The sequence below is a fragment of the Pelophylax lessonae genome (assembly GCF_965119305.1).
Source record: "Pelophylax lessonae genome assembly, chromosome: 10".
Taxonomy (NCBI): Eukaryota; Metazoa; Chordata; class Amphibia; order Anura; family Ranidae; genus Pelophylax; species Pelophylax lessonae.
Window position 1 is genome coordinate 161885718 of NC_138777.1, and position 20465 is coordinate 161906182.

Below are 20465 nucleotides of genomic sequence, written 5' to 3' on the forward strand. Positions count from 1 at the left end.
GCACTGCCTCCTTCACATCTTCCCTTCCCCACACACAGCACTGCCTCCTTCACATCTCCAGCCACACACACAGCACTACCTCCCTTCACATCTCCCCCCCCCCCCCACACACAGCACTGCCTCCTTCACATCTTCCCTTCCCCACACACAGCACTACCTCCCTTCACATCTCCCCCCCCCCCCACACACAGCACTACCTCCCTTCACATCTCCCCCCCCCCCCACACACAGCACTGCCTCCTTCACATCTTCCCCTCCCCACACGCACAGCACTGCCCCCTTCACATCTCCCCCCCCCACACACAGCACTGCCTCCTTCACGTCTTCCCCTCCCCACACACACAGCACTGCCTCCTTCACATCTGAATATTTGACACAAGGAAAAGAAACGTGTTACTCTTTATGATGAATGTAGTATGAGAAGTGTCTTTATGGAAAAGCAGTCTCTTAAATGTATGAAATTGCCTCTAGGGCCTAGAGGTACCTAGACTACCTGCTTACCACCATAGTTTTATTTAGCGTTAATTAAACAAATGTTTAGCAAAAAGGAAAACAAATTCCCCACTGATTGGAACTATAATAACCTACATATGAAGTATAAGGGGTGAGTATGAAGAGTTGTATAAAAATATAAATGTTATCAATAATATTGGTAAAATAATGTATATGTAGTCAAAAACAATTGGGACGTGCCGACGTGATTGTTCATACAGCAGAGACATCAACATGTCTGATACATAAATGCAAAACAATCTTCCATGCAACAATATAGCTGACACAAAGATGGACAGAATGTGTAGCTAACGGACAAAGCCAACGCGTTTCGAAATAATTGATTAATCCTTCTTCAGGGGTATCGTATGTCTTGTAATAGCCTGATTGTAAGTTTGCTCCTCTCATAGCAACAAACACTGCATCTGATGGCAGCCATATATACTTAGATAGTGGAAGTTGTTTAGAAGCATTAAGAACACATCACAAATTAAAACCATATAGGACAGGTAATATAGGTTCCAATCCCAGAGCCCCTACAGCGGCATTCACTCTGACAAGACCAGATGGCCTCCGAGCAGGGCCACCTATGAAGATATATAGAATTAGTCTACAATATGTAAAAGATATATATAAGCAATAAAAAATAGAGCTACAAAAAATAGCTATATCAAAATGAAGCGACAGAAAATGCCCCATAAATGTATAGGATATATTGTACAAAGTATGTCAGCACAAAATATGAATAAGATATTCGCCCAATATAAGGGCAAAATGTTGCAAATACCTGTCTCCCACGTAAAACCTTTTTCGTTTCTTTCCCTAACTGCCTCCTGCTTCACAGGTATTGCGATCTCTGCATTAGCATTGATATTTCCATGTGCTTTTTCTGCACACCTATACCTTATTTTATTTTTTTAAAACTGTTGCACAAATTGGGTTTTTTAGATGCATATGCCCATATAATTTGCAAAATTTTGCCTAATATCTTATTCATAATTTGTACTGACATACTTTGTACAATATATCCTATACATTTATGGGGCATTTTCGGTCGCTTCATTTTGACGTAACACTATTTTTTGTAGCTTTTTTTTTTTTTTATTGCTTATATACATCTTTTACATATTGTAGACTAATTCTTTGTCTTGTCAGAGTGAATGCCGCTGTGGGGGCTCTGGGATTGGAACCTCCTGTCCTATATCCTTGTCCGCTGCTATCCCGTTTATGGTTTTAATTTGTGATGTGTTCTTAATGCTTCTAAACAACTTCCGCTATGTAAGTATATATGGCTGCCATCAGATGCAGTGTTTGTTGCTATGAGAGGAGCAACCTTACATAGTTTACTATGCATCAATTTGTTCTAAAATATAATCTATTCAATTTTTTTTTTTATAGAAGCAATCAGGCTATTACAAGACATACGAAAACCCCCTGAAGAAGGAATAATCAATTATTTTGAAACGCGTTGGGTTTGTCAGCCTCTGCACTACACATTCTGTCCATCTTTGTGTCAGCTATATTGTTGCATGGAAGATTTTGCATTTATGTATCAGATATGTTGATGTCTCTGCTGTATGAACAATCACGTCCTAATTGTTTTGGACTACATATACAGTGGGTACAGAAAGTATTCAGACCCCCTTAAATTTTTCACTCTTTGTTATATTGCAGCCATTTGCTAAAATCATTTAAGTTCATTCTTCTTCCTCATGAATGTATACATAGCACCCCATACTGACAGAAAAACACAGAATTGTTGACATTGTTGCAGATTTATTAAAAAAGAAAAACTGAAATATCACATGGTCCTAAGTATTCAGACCCTTTGCTGTGACACTCATATATTTAACTCAGGTGCTTTCCATTTCTTCTGATCATCTTTGAGATGGTTCTACACCTTCATTTGAGTCCAGCTGTGTTTGATTATACTGATTGGACTTGATTAGGAAAGCCACACACCTGTCTATATAAGACCTTCCAGATCACAATGCATGTCAGAGCAAATGAGAATCATGAGGTCAAAGGAACTGCCTGAAGAGCTCAGATTCAGAATTGTGGCAAGGCACAGATCTGGCCAAGGTTACAAAAAGATTTCTGCTGCACTTAAGGTTCCTAAGAGCACAGTGGCCTCAATAATCCTCAAATGGAAGACGTTTGGGACGACCAGAACCCTTCCTAGAGCTGGCCGTCCGGCCAAACTGAGCTATCGGGGGAGAAGAGCCTTGGTGAGAGAGGTAAAGAAGAACCCAAAGATCACTGTGGCTGAGCTCCAGAGATGCAGTCAGGAGATGGGAGAAAGTTGTAGAAAGTCAACCATCACTGCAGCCCTCCACCAGTCGGGGCTTTATGGCAGAGTGGCCCGACGGAAGCCTCTCCTCAGTGTAAGACACATGAAAGCCCGCATGGAGTTTGCTAAAAAACACCTGAAGGACTCCAAGATGGTGAGAAATAAGATTCTCTGGTCTGATGAGACCAAAATAGAACTTTTTGGCCTTAATTCTAAGCGGTATGTGTGGAGAAAACCAGGCACTGCTCATCACCTGTCCAATACAGTCCCAACAGTGAAGCATGGCGGTGGCAGCATCATGCTGTGGGGGTGTTTTTCAGCTGCAGGGACAGGACGACTGGTTGCAATCGAGGGAAAGATGAATGCGGCCAAGTACAGGGATATCCTGGACGAAAACCTTCTCCAGAGTGCTCTGGACCTCAGACTGGGCCGAAGGTTTACCTTCCAACAAGACAATGACCCTAAGCACACAGCTAAAATAATGGAGTGGCTTCACAACAACTCCGTGACTGTTCTTGAATGGCCCAGCCAGAGCCCTGACTTAAACCCAATTGAGCATCTCTGGAGAGACCTAAAAATGGCTGTCCACCAACGTTTACCATCCAACCTGACAGAACTGGAGAGGATCTGCAAGGAGGAATGGCAGAGGATCCCCAAATCCAGGTGTGAAAGACTTGTTGCATCTTTCCCAAAAAGACTCCTGGCTGTATTAGATCAAAAGGGGGCTTCTACTAAATACTGAGCAAAGGGTCTGAATACTTAGGACCATGTGATAGTTCAGTTTTTCTTTTTTAATAAATCTGCAACAATGTCAACAATTCTGTGTTTTTCTGTCAGTATGGGGTGCTATGTGTATATTCATGAGGAAGAAGAATGAACTTAAATGATTTTAGCAAATGGCTGCAATATAACAAAGAGTGAAAAATTTAAGGGGGTCTGAATACTTTCCGTACCCACTGTACATGTTTTTACCAATATTATTAATAAAATTTATATTTTTATACAACACTTCATACTCACCCCCTATACTTCATATGTAGGTTATTATAGTCCCAATCAGTGGGGAATTCATTTTTTCTTTTTGCTAAAAATGATTCCAAACTATAATCAACCCCTCCCCGTTTTCTTCAAAATTAAACAAATGTTAAACCGTACATTGATAGGATATTGATTCAGAGTTTTGGTAAATAAAGGGGTTTAAAATTTGGAAGGGTATAATTTTATTGTGTAAACTATTTCTTTCTTTCTTCCTTGTTGGTAACAAACACTTTGCTGTATTCACAGGCTTTGTAGCAGTAGTTAACAAATTGGTAAGTGCTCGTTTTGCTCAGCTTGTGTCCGCAGCAGAGAGCCTTGTGGCAAGCCTTCCATGGCCATCTCCATATGAGAAGGATGCTTTCCTCCGTCCAGACTTCACCTCCTTGGATGTTGTAACATTTAGTGGAAGTGGCATCCCAGCTGGAATCAACATACCCAATTGTGAGTTGCTAAACTTCTGCTAACAGTATGTGCTTTGTTTAGACCACAGAACAGTATATGGTGAATTAAAGATGGACAGAAATTGATGAGGTGGTTTTCAGTGCTAAAAAACATGATTTTGTAGCATGCTTTAACCCCTACCCTTTACTCTTCAACAGACCTTAAATGATATGTTTCTGAACATGTTACATTCATATTTGGGGCATAACATGTTCAGTATCCTCCCCTGATCCCCTCTCTGTGACAGCGGACAGGGGATCCTCTCCCTGCACCTACTGTCACAATTTAAAGTGGTATTAAACCCAAATCCAAGAATGTAATATTTTGCAGCTTACCAATTATTAGATGTGGTGGCTGCATTCGTTTTCTCATTTTAGACTATTTTTTTCCTCCTGCTGATCAGGCCAGTAACACGCCCCGTGTAATAAAGTGCCCCCACTCTGGATGAAGAAGCTTAGGGGGCACCTTTTGATTAGAAGCATTGTCAGTCTGGGGGAAGAGGATTGTTGGATATACTAGCAGATTTAGATACACTAACAAATTGAAGCCAAACTCCAGACAACGCTTTATAAGAAGTTACAGGTTTACATAAATAAAAGCTGATCATTGTACGCACCCATGTCAGTGGTAAATGGTTTGTCTAATCTCTATACCTGATACATTCTGCTGGAGAGCTCATGTGTTCTTTTAAAAAACAAGCTGGCTGGATCACCTGATGAAAATAGAAGGAAGCCTAAAAATAAAAATGAATGCATCAAATGTATGTAATGCTAAAGTGCAATTTAAATGTTTGCTTTCAGGTTTAATACCACTTTAAAAACAGCATGGCCATGCAGGATTCCGCACAGAGTGAATTAACTACTGTACAAGTCCCATTTGTCACCACTGCATGTGGTTTGTAGTTCTCGAAGAACTGCAAGGGCGCTGGTGAGCACTCTTGTAGTTCATTGGTTCTTCCCTGGCTTCAGTAACTGTCTGTATGGGAGGTACGAACAGACATTTGCACTGAGAGCGTGCAGGAGCCTTGCATTGCACCTGCGAGCTGCTGATTGTGGGTGCAATGCTCTGCATGCTCCTAAGAAAAAAACTGCAAATTCTTTTACCTGCAAAAATGTGCATTTATTTTTTCTTTTGTAAAAAATGAACTAATTCTTTAACACATAGCCCTCTTTTCCAAGCCTTAAAACATAACCTAATTTTTAAAATTAACAGTTAACATCTCTCTGTTAGGGGTGTATTTATAAAAATTTCACATAGTTTGACATGGTTTGTTTTGTTATAATGCTGAATGCCATGGGTACTATTCTTTTTTGTTTCAGATGATGATATCAGGCAGAGTGTTGGATTTAAGAACGTCTCTTTGGGAAATGTTTTATCAGTTGGATCAACCACTGAGCGTGAAAAGCTGACATTTTTATCGGAGGAAGACAAGGTGCAGTATACAAACATATTGACTTAAAATGGGAAACAGTCCAGAGTTCTGTTTTTATTTGTATAGTAAATGTGTATGTATTTTGTGTCAAGGGGACAGCAGATATGGGCCCTCTAGCTACACTATAAAAGATACCCAAAAGAGATGGTAGGTGTACCCAAGAAGTCTGAAAGTCACTTCTCTTTAGAGTCAGGGCACCATGGGGCAGATCAGACCTGGAAATTGAATCTGCGTAATTGGAAACACGCTGGAGGACTCTGAGAAAAGATGGTTTATTGTAAGAGCAGGTCACGCAGGATTCCCCAGGGCTTGAAGTCAAAGGGTCAGGCGTTCTTCACCAGAGCTTCTGATGGTGAGGATAAGCTTCACTGAATGTTGACATTGGCTTGCTACCCTCAGATCCACCCTACCTAAAGGATAAGTTCAACGATTTTAGTGTGAAACATGTAACATGCTCCCAGCAGCCAACCATTACCCCCCTCCTTGTGGCAGCAGTATGGGAAGCTACTAGCTGCCACTATTTGAATACCGTGCGGCTGTGCGAGGCTCCGCCCACACAGCTGTGTCATTCAGACACACATCTGTGTGTGTGTCTGAATGAATTACAAGCTCCGGCATCCTTTGCAACTGTCAGCTTGTAGTTCTCAATGAACAACTACAGCACTGTGGAGCGCTGTGGTAGCTCATTTAGTCTTCCTGTCAGGGAGTTTTTGCTTACTTGTATGGGATGTACAGGTAAACTGATACACTAACAGAATGCAGGAGATTTTCCAGGCTTCTGCAACAAAATATAATAAATACACATTTCTCTCTCGTTCATTGACACGCAGCTCCATATTCTTTTTAACCATTGGGTTATGCTGCCTCCTACAGGAGTAGGACACTAGGCAGGAAAAATCGTTACCACGCCTATGGGGCAGTCCCTGGGGGGGGTATACACCTACTCACTCTGCTATAGGCATTCCATTTTTTTTCTACCTAGTCAGGAGTAAGGACCTAGTTCCCTGCTGGGCCTTCGGTCCTAGCGTGTTTTTTTATGTAAAAAGTGAACCTTTTGTCTAAATTTTATTTTTTTTTTAGCTAGTTATGTTCCTGAGACTTACAAACAACAGCCGGGCAGGGCGTCGGACTAGATATTCTAGATCCTTATGGTCTCCCAGTCTGGTCAAAGAGCATGTTCAGGTCGCAGCTCCGCACTAGGTCTCACCACAACATAGCCCCACTGGACGGGGGCTGGCCAGCGAGTGAAACACCTTGCCAGCACACGACCTGGTTTGGCTTGGCCGTCAGCACACCCACCCCGGGTGGAGTGGCGCCCACCCAAATACGGTTGGTATGGGGAGTAGTGTCCCCCATTTCTCTTGCCGACTCAGGGTGGATGTGGGCCCCTCCCTGGGACGGTCGGACCCTCGGGTTACCCCCCATCCCCCATGTACCTCCCTTGTCTGTGGGGTCCCTAGGGACCATCGGCCATTCAAGGCCCCCCCCCCCCGCAGGTCATCCTCCCCACTATTTCATAGGGGGTCCCTACCTTAGTTGGGTACAGTGCAGGAGCTGTAGCAGGCTGGGGGGGGCTGCTCGCCGATGCCGCTGATCGCACGATCCGCTGGGGGGTGGGGGGGGGGAGGTTAACCCTCGTGGTGATCCTTGCCAAGGACCCCCTTTGCCTGATTGATTGCTAGACCCCTCAGGAGATCCTGTAGGCCGCATGGTGTGCCTGTAGACCACATGGTGTGCCGGGGACGCTGCCTTTTCTTGAAATGCATTGGGCGGCCATTTTCTCAGAGTCCAAGAATGCTGTACAGCAGTGAGTGGCAAAGCTTTACCTCTGGTGCTGACTTCCTCTTCCTGTGAGGATCGTTTTCTGTACACTTCAGACCGGCTCTGCTCTCCCAAATATTGGGCGGTGGTGAGTCTATTGGGGTCCAGTAGGTGGTTCCATCACTCTGCTATATTGCAGCTTAGTGTGCTGGGGCTTGTAGTACCGCTGGTGCAGCGGTGTGGGGCCATTTTTTTGCAGCATTAAAGTGACACTGCGCTGTCCCCGGGTTAGCATAGAATCCCAGGAGCAAGTATCACCTACTAATCCCCTCTTTGGTGTTGCGGGGACCTCCAGGTCACAACCCTTGTCTGCCTTAATGGCAGATGATTCTACAGCGTCGGGGGCGCATGTGTCTTTGGAACCTGCAAAACCCAGAGTCAGTCAAGGTTTTTCCTTGTCCGGAACTTTTTGAGAAAATTGCCACTAAACAGTGGGGATGCCTTAAACACGTTAGTGGTGCCGAAGCGTTTCACGAAAGGTGGACCACCCAGTCTGCTGACTGAACTAATCAACTGTGATTCTGGTGGAGGAGCCTCCGGTCTTTAAAGATCCTGTTTATAGAAGGATGAGGCTCTGTCCTGCCACTTACATGTGATAGTGGGCTCAAAACTTAGACCAGTCTTCACGATCGCTCTGGTGTCCCAGACCATTATGGAATGGGCAAAGCTCTTGAAGAGTGATTTGGAAGCGAGACCGCTTCCCCCTGACCTTGCCGAACTGGTGGACAAAATGATCCAAGGTATAAAATTTATATGTGATGCGTTGTTAGATGTGGCCCCCCTTGCGGCTAGAGTATCCACGGTAGGGGTAACCATGAGGCGCATGGTGTGGCTAAAAAGCTGGTCTGCGGACCAGGTTTACAAAAAGGCTCTGTCAGACCTGTCCTTTACAGAGGATCGCTTACATGGTTCTTCTTTGGATGAACTTATCAAGGGTCTTACTGGTGAAAAGAGTACTCTCTTTATTAATCTGCAAGGCACCTCGTCACGATGGGGTCCCTCTTTTTCAGCATACAAGCTGCCCTTTCATGCCTCTAGCACGCAGGAGAAGGATCTAAGACTTTTACAGTCAGGTCCATAAATATTGGGACATCGACACAACTCTAATCTTTTTGGCTCTATACACCACAATGTATTTGAAATTAAACAAGATGTGCTTTACCTGCAGGCTTTCAGCTTTAATTTGAGGGTATTTACATCCAAATCAGGTGAAAAGTGTAGGAATAGCAACAGTTTGTATATGTGCCTCCCACTTTTTAAGGGACCAAAAGTAATGGGACAATTGGCTGCTCAGCTGTTCCATGGCCAGGTGTATGTTATTCCCTCATTATCCCATCTACAAGGAGCAGATAAAAGATCCAGAGTCCATTTCAAGTGTGCTATTTGCATTTGGAATCTGTTGCTGTCAACTCTCAATATGAGATCCAAAGAGCAAGCCATCTTCTGAAAAAACAAACCCATCAGAGAGATAACAAAAACATTAGGTGTGGCCAAATCAACTGTTTGGAACATCCTTAAAAAGAAAGAACACACCGGTGAGCTCAGACACACCAAAAGACCCGGAAGACCACGGAAAACAACTGTGGTGGATGACTGAAGAATTCTTTCCCTGGTGAAGAAAACACCCTTCATAACAGTTGGCCAGATCAAGAACACTCTCCAGGAGGTAGGTGTATGTGTGTCAAAGTCAACAATTAAGACAAGACTTCACCAGAGTGAATACAGAGGGTTCACCACAAGATGTAAACCATTGGTGAGCCTCCAAAACAGGAAGGCCAGATTAGAGTTTGCCAAACAACATCTAAAAAAGCCTTCACAGTTCTGGAACAACATTCTATGGACAGATGAGACCAAGATCCACTTGTACCGCAGTGATGAGAAGAGTATGGAGAAGGAAAGGAACTGCTCATGATCCAAAGCTTACCACCTCATCAGTGAAGCATGGTGGTGGTGTCATGGCTTGGACATGTATGGCTGCCAATGGAACTGGTTCTCGTATTTATTGATGATGTGACTGTTGACAAAAGCAGCAGGATGAATTCTGAAGTGTTTTGGGCAATATTATCTGCTCATATTCAGCCAAATGCTTCAGAACTCATTGGACGGCGCTTGACAGTGCAGATTGACAATGACCCGAAGCATACTGCGAAAGCAACCAAAGAGTTTTTTAAGGGAAAGGAGTGGAATGTTATGCAATGGCCAAGTCAATCGCCTGACCTGAATCCGATTGAGCATGCATTTCACTTGCTGAAGACAAAACTGAAGGAAAAATGCCCCAAGAACAAGCAGGAACTGAAGACCGTTCCAGAAGTGGAAGCAGATACATTTTCAAACCAGGTACCCGCTCCCCCCTTCCCCCAAAAAGTGTCAAATGTGGTACTGGACAGGGTGCAAAAAAGCAGAGCTTCCTCTCTTGGCTGGAGTTTTGCTTTAAGCTGTACTAGGCAGTGGACAGGGTGCTGATGCTGTGATGCTTTGCGCCCACGGCAAACTTGACCCACACTTGTAGCAATGTCTTCCACCAAACGCTACACATTCATGTCAAGGGGAAGCGACACAAACTCTCCGCAACCTTGTGCAATGCATGTGTTTGCAGTGCATTTGTTGGTAAAATGGGGTTAAAGCTGGCAGTGAGGAAGCATCACATTGCTTTCTCACCGCCTGTCAGCCTCTGAAGCTTGATCCAATTGTGGATTGGGCTTCAGAGGCAAGGGAGATTTAGGACCCTTTCACACGATCCAACCAATCGGCTCCACCTGTCCGTTTTTTAGACTGACCCAATCTGGCCACCCATTCTCCTCTATGGAGAAGCAGATGTCCGCTGACACCTGCCTGGCATCCAATCCAACAATGTCCGCTGAAAACAGACGTATGTCGATACGTTCGACATCCATCCAGCGAGTTGGATCGGATAGCTCCATTTTCATCCGATCTCACCATAGAGGAGAGAAGGACTTTGACCGGTCTATCTCTGCACAGTGAGCGTAGATGGACCTGTCAACTGCCTGCTCACCGGGGATGAGAGGAGCGATCGCCGCTGAGAAAGCAGAGTCCGTCAAAATGGATCCGCCCCATGTAAAAGGGGCCTTAGACACATGTCTACATCTACCTTTACCTTTACTATTATTTTTTTTTTTTGGGGGGTGGGGGCGCTTTGGAGAGACATCGGGGGTCTAAACAGACCTCTGTCTCTTTTTTGAAACTGAGAAAAAGACTAAAGACAGTCTCTTTCTCTGCTTCCTGAGCTGCACTCTATTTGAATAGACCTCTATTGATTTGTAAAATGAAACATTGTTCAAATTCACAAAACTGACACAAAGTAAAACAGTTTACTATATGTCAGTGATTAAATAATTCAGGAGCGTTCTGTAGTGATTGCTGACTGCATTCTTTCAGGAAAGGGGGGGGGGGGCTGCTAAAACATGTTTAACACCCCCCCCCCCCTTCCCCAACAGACCTGGCAGCGAAAGGTTTAAGTTAAAAAAAAAACCTCCTATTGTCAGCCCCAGCCCCCTAAATACTTACCTGAGCCCAATCTGGATTCAGTGCTGTGCCTGAGAACCGTGTCTCTGTCTCTGTCTCTCTCTTTCTCTCTCTCACCATTGGCTCCTGCTGCTGTCAATCAAATCCATTGACGAGGAAGCTGGAGGTGGGGCCGAGCAGCACTGTGTGTATGTCTATAGAAATGCACAGCCTGGTTCAGGATCAAGCCTACTCATGTGCCACCTTAGGATGCGATTTTCTATGGTGGTACACAGAGAAGAGGATGAGGTAGGAGCTCCAGCAGGGGACCCGAGAAGAGGAGTATTAGGGTTGCTCTGTGCAAAACCACTGCACAGGCCAGGTAAGTATAACATGTTTTTTATTTTTAAAAAAATGTACTTGGTAAATTGAGCCCTCAGTCTCAAAATTATACAGTATATAGATCCCAGTAGGGTTGGTACCAAATCACCCATGCAAGATATATCATACATTGGGTCCAAGACAGCTATGTATGGACAACCCCATGTTGAAAATGGTGACAGAGGAGAGAGCCTAACCTTTAGCAAAAGAAGGGATTATTGCAACGTGTTGATTTTGAGTGCTGTGTGAAGTTCAAAATTTGGGGCTATTGTGATTTAGGAAGAAAATGTTTTTAGTGATTATATAGGTGATTATATAGTGTATATCTGTTAAAGAAAAAAACTTTATCTGGAGATACACTTAATATCCCACTCTTTTTCACCCTCCTTCTTCTGCAATGGGATAGTGACAGAGTATTTTTTTTCTCTTCAGGATGTTTTTATCAAGTATCGTGGACCATCTTTTGAAGTTCAGGTTGGTCTGCATGAATTACTCGGTCATGGCAGTGGGAAGCTTTTTGTTCAGGTATGTGACTATAGGTATATTCTTCATGGTCTCACACACATGTTCATCTAGTACATGAATCCTTTTAGTAAATTACATGTGATATAATCAATATGCCGTCTAAAATATTTTATAAAAATATACTTAAATTAGTATTTGTAAATCATATGGAAATCAGTGTAGGAATTGCTACAAAATGATGTTACACTGTTTCTTTACATTGCACGATTGTGTTATGGCCTGCTTTGGTGCACCTATATATATAAATGTATACCATATGGAAAGCATATGTCAAGCCATCTTTTTTCTTAGTGTTGGATAGAATTCAAATCCTTTCTTTTATCTGGGGCTCCACTAAATAGATTCCCCTCACTTTTGCCCTACTGACTCTGCACACGGAGTGAGAAGAACGTATAGGTTATACTGTTACCTACAAGAGGTTTGAAAAAAAAAAAGAACCCTGCCTCCAGCTGTCATGTCATGCCAAGTGTCCTAGGAGTTTTGATGCCTTTTCCTCAACTTTGCTGTGGAAAACAATATTTTTCTTGTGATTCCTTCTCTTCATACAAGATTTTTTTGCACCATGGATATTTTTTCTTTGGTTGCTTCTTCAGCTAGTCTCTTCACAGCAGTTATCCAGATCAGACTATCCTCAACAACCGCTTTGAAGGCCGTAATCAACTCTGCTGGACTGAAGATTGCAGGGCTAGCTTGGAACGTGAACTTCAGCCACTGGACTCCCTTCACTTCCTGACCGAAAGCAAAATAGGAAGGGAGAGGAAATCCCTCCAAAGTGAGGGAATCCCTGGCTGTCACCAGGGTCCCCAGAACTAGGGTTCCTATTAAAAGATTCCCCCTCTATTATTACTGTTCTGGGGACAACACAAAATTTGGGACTTTCTTTTACTTTTGAGGATATTGGTAAACAGAGAAAATAGAGAGGGTGGATTTCCTTAACAGGGGCACAGACGGCTATAAAAACTGACAGGGGTCCTAATCCCTCTCCACTCTTTTCAAAACTGAATAAAAAAAGTTTTGTCTTTAGCTATACTTTTACTTTAACAAAGCCTTCCAGTTGAAGCACTTGGGTATTTTCTTAGCATAGCTTGGGGACCCCTACTTTTACCCCTCTGAACTGTAATTTGTGGGTTTGTGTAGTATGTGACCTTCACTCACTGAGTCTGCCTTTTAGCACTTTCTAGACATCTGTGTACTGTGTTAGCAGCAGGGTGCTCTCAAAGTATAGAGCCATGGCATAATCTCCCAGGTGACCTATTTAATGAATAGAGCCATGTAGTGGCATTTATAGAGCCATATCAAATCCCCTCTATACTAAAATTTGTGATACCAATTTTATGTGTAATAAAAAGTGCAGTACTAAAATTTGTTGCAACAATTTCTCTTCGGGACTAATAAAGTATTCTGTATCAACAATTTCCCAATTCGGGACTAATAAAGTATTCTGTATCTTGTATCAAATCCAATATATAGGTAAACATAAATATATACACCATATAAACATGAAATACCTGAAATTCCAATAATCCCAAATACTGTCATCCTAACATAAATGATATATAAAAGATTGATTAAAACCTAATTCTCAACTCATCGCATCAATAAAAGTCCAAAGGAAAAGTGTTTGTGTTTCATTCCTTGTAAAAGTGCTGTCCAGGAAAGACACCCAACAGTCTGCTCCATGTGATAGGTATAATATCAGGAAGGAGACACAACAACGAGTGCTTCCCACAATGAATGCACAAGACTCTTACCAACTCAAAATGACCCCTGTATAACAAATTGTCAAACATAGCATGAAGGGTTTACGTCTCCTGGTCTCTACTGCACCAGCATAGACCTATCCTGGGAAGTATCTGCCAGTCCCCCTCAATTATAAACTATAGCGGGAAAACAACTCGCATAGAGTAGTAAAGTTTAAAAACCTATGGTGTGTTATTAAAGTAAAGTGCGCGCTCATATATTAAAATAACAATCTAAGGCAGTACCGCAACAAAATACAGTGGGGAAAATTGCAGATTTTGTAAATATGCCCACTTAGAAAGAAATGAAGGATCTATAATTTTTATTGTTGGTGTATTTTAAATGATAGAATAATAACCAAAAATCCAGAAAAAACACATGATACAAGTATTATAAATTGAGTCACAGTTTAATAAGTAAAATAAGTTTTTGATCCTGAGGCAAAACATAACTTAGTACTTAGTTGAGAAACCCTTGTTGGCAAGCGCAGAAGACGTTTCTTGTAGTCAGTGATCAGGTTTGCACACCTCTCAGGAGGGATTTTGGTCCACTCCTTTTTTTTTTTTTTTTTTTTTTTTTGTTTACAGATCTCTAAATCCTTAGGGTTTCTTGGCTGTCGCTTAGCAACTCGAAAGTTTCAGCTTCCTCCATACATTTTCTATAGGATTAAGGTCTGGAGACTGGCTAGGCCACTCCATGACTTTAATGTGCTTCTTCTTGAGCCACTCCTTTGTTGCCTTGGCGGTATGTTTTGGGTCATTGTCATGCTGAAAGACCCATCCACGACCCATGTTCAGTGCTCTGGCTGAGGGAAGAAGGTTCTCATCCAAGATTTTACATGGCCCATCCATTGGCCCCTCAACGCGGCAAAAGTCGGTCTGTACCTTTTAGCAGAGAAACCGCCCCAAAGCATGATGTTTCTACCTACTTGCTTGACTGTAGTGATGTTATTAGGGTCATATTCAGCATTTTTCTTCCTCCAAATACGGCAAGTCCCCCTCCTAAAGAAGGCACATGTACAGGTATGCCAATGAACATCTAAATGATTCAGAGAAGAATTGGGAGAAGATGTTGTGGTCAGATGAGACCAAAATTGAGTTCTTTGGCATAAACTCGCCGTGTTTGGAGGAAGAAAAATTCTGACTATGACCCAAAGAACACCACCCCTACAGTCAAGCACAGAGGTGGAAACATGATGGTTTGGGGATGTTTCTCTGCCAAAGGTACAGGCCAACTTTGCCACATTGAGGGGCCAATGTAGGGGCTACGTATTGTAAAATCTTGGATAAAAACCTGCTTCCCTCAGCCAGAACACTGAAGATTGGTCGTAAATGGGTCTTCCAGCGTGACAATGACCCAAAACCTATCGCCAAGGCAACCAAGGAGTGGCTCAAGAAGAAGCACATTAAGGTCATGGAGTGGCCTAGTCAGACTCCATACCTTAATCCTATAGAAAATTTATGGAGGGAGCTGAAACTTGGAGTTGCCAAGAGACATTCAAGAAACCTTAAGGATTTAGAGAAGATCTGTAAAGAGTGGACCAAAACCCCTCCTGAGATGTGTGCAAACCTGGTCACCAACTACAAATGTCTTACTTCTGTGCTTGCCAACAAGAGTATCTCCACCAAGTACTAAGTCATTATTTGCTTTTGGATCAAATACTTATTTTACTCACTGAACTGCATTTGGGTTTTTTGTTGATATTCTGTCTCTATCATTTAAAATACACCCATGATAAAAAATTATAGTGCCTTAATTTCTTTGTAAGTGGGCAAACTTACAAAATCTGCAGGGGATCATGATTTTCCCCACTGTACATGCGATCCCGTCCAACTCCCCACACAGCGTGTGTGATGTCACATCCAATGACCCATCCATTTCCCTTGAATGTGACATATGGGTACTTCCTAAATCTCAGTGCAAAATGTCAGTTACAAAGTGCTCTTTAGGTTGAGAGCTGTGGCACATCCCATGATGTGCCCAGCCTTTAGGAAATCACATAGTAATTAAGGACGGTTGGACTGAAGCATTAGAAGCTACTTCACAGGTGGGACAGTTGCACATTTTTTCAATGTTCCCGCCGTCCCCACCTTCGCATGGTGACAGTTGAGGCTGAGAGAACAGATTATTAATGTCATTTACTAGCACCCTCCACTTTTCTTCTCCCACCTTTTGACTCTCTTCAAGCCCTATCCCTCTCTGTATGGATTTCGTAACTTACTACATCAACAGGAACTAGTTTCCATTACTCGATAACCATTATGACACCAGATTCTACAGTGTTCTGATAGTCTTTGCTTTTCCTACTCATGGCAAGGACTTTTGGTTCTCCCTGCTGTTTCCTATTTCTTGACTACCCTTCCATATTTTCAGTGAAAGGAGTCCATGTCCTATCTTGCTTTGAAAGGCTTGCTGCCCTTTCTTGGGTATATCAGAATCTTCCACATTGCTCTTCTGAGAGGATCTGTGGAATAAATCTGGAAAATTCCCTGTCATAATTTCTTCTATACATTGTCATTTCTTTTTTTTTTTTTTGTAGAATCTGAATTGGGTTATCCATCTATCTAGTGTTTTTTCCTTCAGACCCCCCATTAAAATTGCAGATTTCAGTAAAGACTATCTTTTCTTTCACCCTGGGAACAGTACAATTCTAGTCTGTTTCTATAAAGCAGATCATTTTCCGATCCCTAAAGGCCCGTACACACGTACCGATCGTCGGCATACAAACGTCGGCGGACGAAAGATCTGCCGATTGTACGCGTGTTAGTATGGTGCCTCCGACAGCTGTCTGCGCACAATCCGCGGACAAAAGTCTTTCTTGCAAACATGAAAATTTTTGTCTGCGGACACCAGAACGGACGATTGTTCGCCTGTCAGTACAGAATTCGGCCGACAGACCGCAGATTTGCAAGACTGGGCATGCTCAGAAAATAAAAAACACAGGGAAAGTTAACCATTACATGACATCACTTCTGCAGTCAGCTGAAGTCTGCAGACAAAATTCTTGTGCTGTCCTTGTGCTGTCTTTGCACTTTTCAACAGACACCGACATCCCGGGGAGAAAAGACGAACATTTGTATGACGACGATCTGCGTGTGTGTACGGGGCTTAAATCAGATGCTTCGTTCTCATCTCCAACCACAAGAGTCATTCTTCTCAGGGTTTTACCTTCCTCCTTAGAAGGAGGAAGACAGATCTCTATATTACTGACAGTACTCTTTTCCCTTGTTGGGATGTTGTACTTCCAGAAGCATTCATGGGATCTGTTTATAAAAATAGATTTCTCCTCTAGTCCTTTTTTCACACTATTATTTGCAGTGTTCCTAAGGCCTCATGCAAACTTCTGCTGTTAAACTCACGTTTTAGTTTAGGCTATTTTTCTTCTACCCTGAACTCCACTAATGTAATTCTATGTGTCCATGCACACATGGAGGTTTTTAGCAGTTTAGTAGCAGGGGAGTTTAGAGGATGTTTTCTGAACACCCTAAAATCGTGTTCAGGAGAAGGAACTTTGACCACAAGAAAGCTGAATGCTGCTAAATGCATGTAAACGCTAGGCATGTTTAGCACTTCAGCGTTTATTTCAATGGCTAGAATAAATTAAAGTTCTGGCCAATTAAATAAATAAATGCCCAAACTCCAAACACTACTAAACTCGACTAAACTTGTTTAAACATAACGCAGCTTAGGTGAGTTTAAGTTGCTGATTTTCTCCTGTTAGGAGAAAAAGCATTTACAAGAAACCAGTGTGCAGGAGGCCTAAAGGGATACCTACGCTTACTCTTCTGGTGGATTTTTCCCCTTTACAGGTTAGAATTTACTGATTCTTCTGCTCCTTCTTTTTTTTTTTTACTGCTCAGAAGGCTCCCATTTCCATGCCTTCTATCCCTCTAGTTTTTAGAAGTGTAACCCACTTTTTTAATGGTAAGTAAAAAAACTGTCTGTATTTGCTGTATATCGTAAAGTTTTTGGCTTGACATAAATTTTTAAAAGGCTGTCTGTTTAGACTACAGAACACGGCTATAATTTCTCTTTCGTTCATTGACGGACACAGCTCCTGATATTCATACCATTGGGTTATACTGTCCCCTACAGGAGTAGGACACTAGGCAGAAAACAATTCTGGCTACACCTATGGGCAGTCCCAGGGGGTATACTCCCTCTCTCTACTATAGCCACTCAGTCAGGAGTAAGGACCTATTTCCTTGCTGGGATCTTTGGTCCTGGTAAACATTTTTTAGATAGAATAATCGTGATCCATTGGCCACCCCAGTCTGGCCAGCGAGCACGCGCAGACCTCAGCTCCGCGCTAGGTCGGTCGGGACATAGCCCCACTGGACGGGGGCTTGCCTGCAAGTTAAACGAGGGCTGCAGTTTATCTGTGATGCCTCTTTAGATGCGGCTCCCCTGATGGCTCACCTCTCTGTTTTGTTTGTTTGGCAATGGTCCTCCAACATGGTTTTTTGGCTCTGAGGATCAGACTTCAAAAAGGCCTTGACTGATCTTCCTTTTTCAAGAAAATCGCCTGTTTGGAGCTACCCTGGATGACATCATTAAAGGACTCACAGGGGGGAGGAGTACTTTTCTTCCACAGGCTACTAAGGGCAAGAAACCTTGTTGTAGATGTGGGCCTTCCTTCTCAGCTCATAAGAAGTTTATTTCGTCCCTCAGGGTCGACTGACAAAGGCTCGAAGCCTTTCAGGGCCTCTTCTGGAGGATCCAAAGAAACTTCGTATGGCAAGCCAAGATGCACCCTCACCCATATCGAGGGTGGGAGGACATCTTTGCTGGTTTCCAGACCCATGGACTTCCCTGGTGCAAGACAAGTAGGTCCACGTAGTCATTCAGTCCGGCTTCAAGATCGAGTTTCGCTCTTGTCTCCCCGGCAAGGTTTTTTTCCTTCAACTTGCGCCTGTCCCCAGACCGCTTACAGGGCCTGTTTGGGGCGGTACAAGACCGGTTCCTTCAAGGGGTGATTGTCCCAGTTCAGACCTCAGAACGTTTTCAGGGTTTTTGCTCACACCACTTCACAGTTCCCAGGAAGGAAGGCAATTTGCGTCCAGTCCTGGACCTCAAGGTGCTAAACTGCTTTGTTGCGGGTACAGAGGTTCAGAATTGAGTCCATTCGAATGGTGGTGGTATCCCTGCGTCAGGGGGATTTCCTCGCCTCTATCGATATCAAGGATGCCTCCCTTCACATTCCAATATGTGCCAGTCACCAGCGTTTTCTCCGCTTTGGTGTGGGAGAGGAGCATTATCAGTTTGTGGCGTTACCCTTTGGTGGTCTCGGGTCTTCACAAAAGTGTTAGCTCCAGTGCTAGCTTTGCTAGACCGTTGGGGGACTGTGGTGCTGGGCTACTTGGATGATCTCCTTCTGTGAGCAGAGTCTCCCTCTGCTCTGGTGGAGAACCTGGAGATCACAATACGAACTCTGCAGGAGTTCGGTTGGATTCAAAGTTTTCAGAAGGCTGCCCTGGTTCTGTCCAGCTGGACTATCTGGGCCTGACTCTGTACTCATCCGTAGCCAGAGTGCACCTTCCTCTAGACAAACTCCAGAAATTGCAGGCTGCAATTCGCCTCCTGCTGTCAAAAAAATGGTCATCCCACCGGACTTGCATGCGGATGCTGGGCCTGATGGTGTCTACCTTCCAGGCAGTTCCATTTTGCACAGTTCCATACAAGGTCCCTGCAAAGGGAAAATCTGACCAAATGGGACAAGACAGTCTTTGGACAATCAGATCCGGCAGAGTCGGGACACGAAGAAGCCTCTGATATGGGGGCTTCGTTCTTCGGCTGGGAAATTCCTTCCTCCCCTTGTATTGGACAGTGGTCACCATGGATGCCAGCCTGTTCGGCTGGGGAGGCGTCCTTGGTAAGGATTCTGCTTAGGGGATCTGGACGCTAGAAGAGTCCAGACTCCTGATTAATGTCTTGGAACTCCGAGCGATCAGACTGTGTCTGGATCGTCTTCAGGGTTGTCCAGTGCGCATTCAATCAGACAATGCCATGGCCGTGGCTTATGTCAATCACCAAGGGGGCACAAGAAGTGTCCTGGCGGCTCTTGAGGTAGCCAGAATTCTAAGGTGGGCAGAATGGTGGGAAATTTGCCTCAGTCGGCAAGCATTGGACCACGGGGAGTGGTCCCTTCATCCGGAGGTGTTTCATCAGCTGTGTTTTCGGTGGGGCACCCCCGAGGTGGATCTGTTGGCATCTCGGCTCAACAGAAAGGTGCAGAGGTTTGTGGATCAGTCAAGGGATCCTCCGGCAGATGCCACAAACACGCTGGTGGCCCCTCCTCTCAAGCTTTTGCTAATACTTCTTTGCAGGATCGAGGCAGAAGGGATTCCGGTCATCTTAGTGGCTCCAGACTGGCCTCGCCGGGCTTGGTACGCTGATCTGGTGCGGCTGGTCGCTGACATTCCTTGGCAGCTACCTCTCAGGGAGGATCTGCTGTCCCAAGGAACAATCTCCCATTCTGCTTTACAGTCGCTAGCTTTGACGGCTTGGCTGTTGGAACGCCAGGTGCTGAAGGATAGGGGTTTATCGGAGTCAGTAATTCCTACACTGTTGAAAGCTAGGAAATCTACCTCTAGGAAGATCTACCATCGTACGTGGAAGACATACATTGCGTGGTGTGAGTCTATTGGGGTACTTCCTCGCTCCTTCTCGGTGGCTCCGATCTTGACCTTCCCTCAACGAGGGGTTGAACAGAAATTGGCCTTGACTACCATCAAGGGCCAGGTGTCGGCTTTGCAGGTCTTCTTCGGCCTTTGGCCACACACTCCCTTGTGCATACCTTTCGTCAGGGTGTCCGACATTTGGTTCCTCCAGTGCAGGCTCCGT

The 20465-nt window shown here is 43.9% G+C and overlaps 1 protein-coding gene across 1 annotated transcript in view; it reads left to right on the forward strand.

Moving 5' to 3' along the window:
* The window catches only part of DPP3 (dipeptidyl peptidase 3), a 118443-nt gene that overhangs the window by 61318 nt on the left and 36660 nt on the right, over positions 1-20465 (forward strand). The window contains exons 10-12 of the mRNA XM_082269641.1: positions 4067-4261; positions 5581-5693; positions 11790-11882. Coding sequence (XP_082125767.1) covers positions 4067-4261; positions 5581-5693; positions 11790-11882 — 401 coding nt within the window. The remainder of the gene's footprint in view (positions 1-4066; positions 4262-5580; positions 5694-11789; positions 11883-20465) is intronic.